Source organism: Crocuta crocuta, unplaced genomic scaffold, assembly GCF_008692635.1.
Source record: "Crocuta crocuta isolate KB4526 unplaced genomic scaffold, BGI_CrCroc_1.0 scaffold96, whole genome shotgun sequence".
NCBI classification, from domain to species: Eukaryota; Metazoa; Chordata; class Mammalia; order Carnivora; family Hyaenidae; genus Crocuta; species Crocuta crocuta.
In genome coordinates this window covers 721,743-729,831 of record NW_027531522.1, presented here as the reverse complement: position 1 = coordinate 729,831, position 8,089 = coordinate 721,743, and the positions used below count along the sequence as shown (strand labels likewise).

The following is an 8,089-nucleotide window of genomic DNA, read 5'->3' as shown; positions in this document are numbered from 1 at the left end:
CTGAGGACAAATTTATGATATCTTAAAATGAGCAATCAGGTATTAGCTTTGCTGGCATTCACGATGCAGCAAGAAACCTTGCCAAAGCTGGCTGACCCACCAAGTGAAACCTTCTGTACTCAGTTGTAAGCACAGAAGAGATTTCAGGCACCAGAAATGGTTAGGAAACAGAGCTGCTGCTGACCCTCTTAAGATGCCAAGGTCAAGGCTACTGTGTGGAGCTGGCTGAACCCCAGAAGGTAATAGAGTAGGGAACAATAATAATGGCCACCGTTTAGAGTGCATATTGTGTCCCAGACTCAACTTTGATCTAGCATTAGGTCACTTAACTTTCATAAGTGTTAAAAATGTCTGAAGAAGACAATTCAGGTGATAGAAACAAACTTCATTTAACACTTCATGAAGCAGACAGCCTCCATTCCCAGGGCGCCAGAGAACTGCAAAATGGGTGGAAGGCAAGAAGCTTTTATAGGGTAAAGAATAAGGAACAGGAAGAGAAAGAAAATGGGTGAGGAACAAGGAGTCCCAGCTGGTTTGGCACTGGGGAGTGGCTGACTGGATATTCCTGGTTTCTGGTCAAGCAGAGCATTTACAGGGATGTGAAAGTTAAGTGTCCTTTTCCTGAATGACATCCTGGGCAGGAACAGCTCCATCATGGGGCCTAGAAACATATTTCAACCTAAGTAACCTAATGTAGGAAGCATTGCTGTCTCTCCCTTATGCTGATGGGGGCATGAAAGCGTGGGGAGAAAACATCACTTTCTCAAAATCACTGACTCCAGAGCCGCAGGGCTTGAGCTTCAAATTTTTCTGTGCCGGGTAAGATCCTTTATCTTTTCTCTTCTCCTGCTCCCGTCATTTATACATGGGTGATATTTGGTTTATGATGTACACCAGAGAGTCTTGAAGGGAGGTAAATGCGGGGCCCCATCCCAGTGCTGAGGAATAGCACACTAGGGATGATTGTGTGTATTTGAATCTCAGAGGGTGGGGTAGTCGGTTGGTTTTCCATTTACCACAAAGGACGAGACTTCCTCCAGTCATTGCCAGGAGCACGGAAGGCCCTCTCCCCCTCTGTGCAGGAGGTGGACTCCCTCACTGACCTTTCAGAATTTTCAGTACTTTCTTTGAGTGTGGATTTTTTTGTTTATTTTTGTTTATTTTGAGAGAGAGAGAGAGAGAGAGAGTGTAAATGGGGGAGGAGCAGAGAGAGAATCCCAAGCAGGCTCTACACTAATCAGTGCAAAGTCCCACATGGGGCTCAATCCCACAAACTGTGAGACCATGACTTGAGCTGATATCAAGAGTCAGATGCTTAACTGGCTGAGCCACCCAAGTGCCCCTTGTATAGATACCAAACCTCCAGAAGGGCTTATAGATATGAATACTTGTCCATAGGCAATCCAGGATCAAACCCTTGTTGGGAGGAAACGTGCACATAATTGAGGTATTTAAATCAAGCTTCCTAATTAGAGGAGGCCTCCTGGCCACACATTAGAATCAGCCTGAAGTCTTATAAGAAACACTGGTGACCAGGTCTTTACCCTGAGAATTTAATGCAGTTGGTTTGGGGTGGGCTTAGCAATGGTTTTAAAAGTTCAGCAGACAATCCCAGTGTACAGCCCAGGATCAGAGCCACTGACCTAGATGAGTGCATGGAAGAAAGCTTCGAGAACGGGGAATCCATCAATACATGTGTCTAGGAAGAGGGGTTATGGTCATGTTTGAAGGTTAATAAAGTTGACTCATTTATTCATTCCAGAAAATCAAGCCCAAGAGGCGGGAGGGAGAGAGGGTGTGGGTCACACTGGAGGTGACAGGTGGGCAAAAAGGGGCCTGCAGTGATTTGAGAGAAAAGAATTCAGATTTTTTTCCTGAAGTTTTATGGTGTGGCTTCTCCATAGTGTGTGTCATTTTACCAATGACTAACTTTATTTAACAAGTTTAGTTAGAAATTAGATGTTTCCATTTTTATTGGCTCTACCTCTTTAATGAATCCATTGACCAGAAAGAGAATCCCTGGAGTAGTTTGGCCAATTTCATTCCTTGAATCAGTGCATTGTTACAAGGCTGAGGGATGGGACAAGATGGGAATACAGAACAGAAAGAGATTTTTCCCATCACTTTCTGAGGAAAAATCAACTCCGAATCTCCCCTATTTAAATACAGCTCTCTTCCAATGCTTCTCATGTTTTAGCAAAAACACATAAACTGTGATGGGCATGGAGATTATTTCTTGGAGAGAGCCATTAGAATATTAGGACACTATTTTTATACAGTTGGTGATTCAAATTTGAAAGATTGCAAAATGAATCCTAAATTTTTCCTCTCCTGTAATTTCATTTTCCTGACTAGAATATAGAGAATTCAGCAATTCAGCATTGGAGTTCACAATAGAACCACAAAAATTATCAAGCTTAACTTTATTTATGTCAATAATTTTTCAGAGTTTCCTCTTGAGTATAAAGCCCTTAATGTATAATGTCCAGGGATCAGTAAATCTTCACACACACATGCACACACAATCCCAGAGGGAGAACAGCTGAGATAAAATAAAATGGATTATTTGTTCTATCCAATATATTATCAATAGCCATATTTGGCATTTAAATTTAAATCAATCAAAATTAAATTCAACCAGAAATTCACTTCTTTAGTTACCCTGGCCACATTTCAAGTGGTCAACTTGTGACCAGTGGCTAGTGTGACCTGTGGCTAGTGGAGATATAACACATCTATATCATTACATAAAGTTCTCTTGGTCAGTGCTGATATAGACCCAGAATGGGAGGAAATGTAGAGTCTTCTGTGCCATTGTGGGCAAATGAGAATTAAGTTAAATTCTGGACCCTTCTATGAAGATATTCAGACACGAATCCTTGTTCTTCATCATCATCTTGTATTCCATTCCATTGTATTTTATCATTATCTGCGTATCTTATCCCCACTTATACCAGTCCTATACCAACTGATGGAGTCCAAAAAGTCCACAGTGGATTTAAAAGTACATTGGCAAGGATGAGGCACCTGGGTGGCTTAGTTGGGTAAACATCCAACTTCGGCTCAGGTCATGATCTCACAGTTCATGAGTATTCACGAACCCCTGCATCAGACTCTGTGCTAACAGCTCAGAGCCTGGAGCCTGCTTCAGGTTCTCTCTCTCTCTCTCTCTCCCTCTCCCTCTCTCTCTCTCCCCACCCCACTTTCTGCCCCTCCGCAGCTCATGCATGTGCACATGCACATGGTCATGTGTGCTCTCTCTCTCTCAAAACTAAATAAACTTTTAAAAATAAAACTACATTGGCAAGGAAGTAGACTGGCCTTATATGTAAGGTGACGTTCTTCCAAAGTCTATATTATTGAATGTAATGAGGAATTTAGTGAAATTTTAACGTGTTGGGACTCCTATTTATGGTTTTTCTGCTTTTTCATTTTTCAAAATTTCACTCATGGTCCCAAGATTTAGCAACAAAAAGGTTTTATAATACATAATGAAAAAAATACATCTCTGTGATTTTGTGATGCTTTAACCTGAGTTCTCCCTGGAGAAACAAATGTGGATTTGTTTAAGTCCCAGAAAGAGACTTAACCTAGACTCAGAAAATCACAGTGCAGAATTGTCTTGCACGTTCGTTTTTAGGTGAGGAGATTAGGTTCTGGATGTGAGGTGAAGGAGAAATGAAGGTTAAGGTGAACTCCTTGGTTTTCTCTTTGGTAACTAACAAATAATTGGGCCTGATGGGAAATATGTTGATTTTGCATGTTGAATGCTTTCTTTTGTTTTGTTTTGCTTACATTTATTTATTTTTTGAACTTTAATTTGTATAGTTAACATCCAGTGTTATATTAGTTTCAGGTGTACAATACAGTGATTTAGCACTTTCATACATTACCCCATGCTCATCATGACAAGTGCACTCCTTAATCCCCATCCCCTACTTCACCCCTCCCCCCACCCACCTCCCCTCTGGGATCCATCAGTATTTTTCTCTGTAGTTAAGAGTCTGTTTCTTAGTTTGCCTCTCTCCTTTTTTTCTTTGCTCCTTTGTATAGTTTTTTAAATTCCACATATGGGTGAAATCATGTGGTATTTACCTTTCTCTGATTTATTTTGCTTAGTATTATACTCTCTAGCTCCATCCATGTTGTTGCAAATGGCAAAATTTCATTCTTTTTTTTTTATGACTGAATAATATTCCATTGTACATATATACCACATCTTCTTTATCCATTCAGCAATCAAAGGACATGGGCTGTTTCCACATTTGTCTATTGTAAATAATGCTACTATAAACATAGGGGTGCATGTGTCTCTTCGGATTAGAGTTTTATATTTTGGGGGTAAATACTCAGTAGTGTGATTCCTGTATCCTAGGATAGTTCTATATTTAACCTTTTGAAGAACCTCCATACTGTTTTCCACAGTGGCTGCACCAGTTTGCATTCCCACCAACAGTGTTAAGAAAGTTCCTTTTTTCCCACATTTACACCAATACTTGTTGTTTCTTGTATTTTTTATTTTAGCCACTCTGGCAGATGTAAGGTGACATCTCATTGTAGTTTTAGTTTGCGTTTATTTCCCTGATGATGAGTGATGTTGAGCATCTTTTCAGGTGTCTGTTGGCTATCTGGATGTCTTCTTTGGAGAAATGTCTGTTCATGTCTTCTGCCCATTTTAAATTAGATTATTTGGTTTCTGGGTATTGAGTTTTAGAAGTTCTTTATGTTTTTTGGATTCTAACCCTTTATCAGATATGTCATTTGCACACTGAATACTTTGAAGATGAAAACCTCATTGTAAACCAATGCTTATTTAAGTGTTGATGTTCAAAAGTCACATGTTCATAATGACATTCCACTTCATTTAAGATGAATCCAGGGGCTCCTGGATGGCTCAGTTTGGCTCAGGTCATGATCTCACCGTATGTGGGTTTGAGTCCCAGGTTAAGCTCTGTGCTGACAGCTCAGAGCCTAGAGCCTGCTTTGTATTCTGTGTCTCCCTCTCTCTCTCTCTGACCCCCCTGGCTTGTGCTCTGTCTCTGTCTCTCTCTCTCTCTCTCTCTCTCAAAAATGAATAAACATTAAAAAATTTTTTTAATTTAAAAGAAGAGGAATCCAACTGTGATGTAAGGCATGGTCCCCATTTTGAAATGAGTTACTTACTATGTATATCTAAATAAATCGAAAGCTCCCTGACATCTGCCATTCCTGGTTCCATATTTGCAGCAATGGACTTAAATGATCAGATATTATTTTTATAAACTCCAATGGTAAAATACATGAACAGATCATATACACAAGTTAGACCTAACCTAAATATATTCCTCTTCCTAGATAGCTGTCCCTGTTATTCTATTCTTTATAATCAATGAGGGCTAGGGGGCCCTCAAGGTGCATACAGTATTTTGCTGGTAAACAAAAGAAGTAAAAGACACTGTGTCTGCCCTTCAGAGCTTACAGTTTTGAAATTACAGCGATGAAATGTATTTTCTCATAAGTAAGAGGACAATAGGAAATTTTCTGTAGGCAGAATCTATGGGTAAGGATCATATATTTACAACTTGAAAGAGAAAAGATGCAACTGGACAAGGGGAGTCAGGAAAGGCTTCAGAGTGATTGTAGGTCTGTGGTGGAGCCTTGGGGTATGTGTCCGATGTGATCTGGAAGAGAAAGAGGACTCTCAGCCAAGACAACAAGTGTGACACAGTAAGACTGAGGATAAATGGGAAAGAAACATACGTGTGGCACATTCAAGGGATTATTGACTATAGGTCTTGTCAGATTGAAGATTCATTTTGGTGAGCACTGGGCGATGAGTCCTCAGAGCCAGAGAACAAACCATCTTTATGTTGAGCTAAAGAGTTTGAACTTTATCTCATACACAGTAGTCAGAGAACTCTGTAATCATCAGACTGGCATACAAGTGGTAAGATCTTGTCTGTGATCCACTTCTGTAATGTTAAGTCTTTGTGGGTTCTGCTGATTTTCATCATGATTAAGGACTATATTTCAAAATACCTTATAAACTGAGAAAATTCAAAAGGAGAATAACAATAAAGCTTTGGGATATCAAAAAGAAAAGTGTTTTAGGGCTTCAAAAGTCTGCTTATTTTCAGACATCTCTTGATATTGAAGCTTACCTCTCCATAACCATTCTCTGAACTATGTTTTATTTTCAGTGTTTTTACATTTACTGAGGGGGGAAAAAGCCTTTAACCAAATGTTATATTGCTGAAGTATTTAGCCTTGGAAATAACACTCAATTGTTCCCATTCTCTCAAAATAGTAACTAGGAAGTTGTTGACAAAAGCTCAACTGAGTAAACTTTAAAGATCTAATTGGTCTCTGAATCAATTCATAAATCAGGCAGCATCCCATCTGGCAAGTAGAAAGGGAGAGATTTTTAAAAGCAGGACAAGGAAGTCACAAACAGAAAAAAGAATTACTTTGGGGGAGGTCACCTTCCTTTGAGGAAAACGCTTTTATTAGGTGAATTACCTCGTCTTTCTTTTGGGGATGATGAGGGCCCATGTGACAGAGTACTTTATTGGTGCTGATCAGAAAATTCATGACTGACCAGTTAAGATTATATTCTTGAAAGTGCAAGTAGGTTAGTTTTGAAGCTCGGGTTTGGTTAAGTGGCCTAGCGCAAGTGACTCCATTTTGGGCCTGCGGTTTTCTTTTTAACAAAGTCAAGGATACGGTGGCAAGCACCTGAGAGCCTATCAGTTATTATTCATCTTATCACTTTCAAGATTTTGGATGTATTAAACTGCTCTAGTCCCCTGATCCCCCCCCCAAAAAACTTGGAGACAATCCCTTTAAGAAAAACAAGTGTGAGTTTGGTTAAGAGTCACTATGTGGATCTGGTCTCTTCTACAGGTGGCCCCAGTGATTAAAGCCAGAATGATGGAGTATGGGACCACAATGGTCAGCTACCAGCCCTTGGGAGACAAGGTCAATTTCTTCCGCATGGTCATCTCAAATCCTGCAGCAACTCACCAAGACATTGACTTCCTGATCGAAGAAATAGAACGCCTTGGACAAGATTTATAATAATGTAGCTCACCGAGCTATTTCAGTTCCCTAGGTAGACAATTAAGTTGTCACTGTGTGAATGTATTTGTAGTTTGTTCCAAAGTAAATCTATTTCTCTATTGTGGTGTCAATGTAGAGTACAGTTTAAAAATCAAAAAACAAAAAACAAAAAAACACAAAAAAACACACCAAAAAAACCATTGCTCCTTTTAAAAGTCCTTTCTGAAGTTTAGAATACCTCTCTAAAAATTAGTGACAAAAGGCTGTGTTCTAATCAATAATGAGAAGCTTAAAATTGTTATAAATATTTCCCTTACTTTTAATATAGTGTGCAAATCAAACTTTATTTTCACTTCAGAGTAGTATGATTGAATAGTGCCAAATTACCCCTGAATCATAAAAGGTTCTTTGGGGTGCTGTCAAAAGGAGAAAGTACATATAAAATGTATGTTGACAATAAAAACTCTTGCCTTTTTCATAGTATTAGAAAAAAAATTTCTAATTTACCTATAGCGACATTTCAAATGTATTTAAATACATATAATTTTACAAAAGGAAAATATATATATTAAAAAGAAATCCTATTTTGTAACATATAGATTTTTATTTTATATGGGTTATACAAACTGCAGGGGCAGATATAAAAACTAAGCCAGTTTTTTTTTTCTCTTTCTTTTAATGGAGGCACAATAAACACTTAGCAAAGTTGTTTTGAAACCTAGGCCCACAAAATTCTTAAAAGGTATCTCGCCTTCTTTCTATTCATGGTATGGCTTATCACATCCCTAAAGTTAGTATTACAAAACAAACACAAAAGAATATTCAAGTTCTTTAAAATGACTGACCAGATTGACAATAAGATTCTCTTCCTAGTTAAGTCTTCCACGCTGTTGACCCTGAGCAGAGTTGCTCAGGAAGCCTAACAAGCCCAGCTTCATCTTAGACGAAACTAGGATAATTGTTTGTTCTCTGCTTTCCAATTCAGCTTGTTTTGAACAGAAGGTTTATGCTGGTTCTTGAGGCATCTTCCCAAACAATATTCTTTTATTAG

At 38.8% G+C, this 8,089-nt stretch overlaps 1 protein-coding gene across 1 annotated transcript in view; it reads left to right on the top strand.

Moving 5' to 3' along the window:
- GAD2 (glutamate decarboxylase 2) overlaps positions 1–7,546 on the top strand; it is a 78,603-nt gene extending 71,057 nt beyond the window's left edge. Inside the window, exon 16 of the mRNA XM_077772438.1 lies at positions 6,883–7,546. Within this exon, the coding sequence (XP_077628564.1) occupies positions 6,883–7,056 (174 nt within the window). The 3' untranslated portion in view covers positions 7,057–7,546. The remainder of the gene's footprint in view (positions 1–6,882) is intronic.
- The last annotated feature ends 543 nt before the right edge of the window (positions 7,547–8,089 follow it).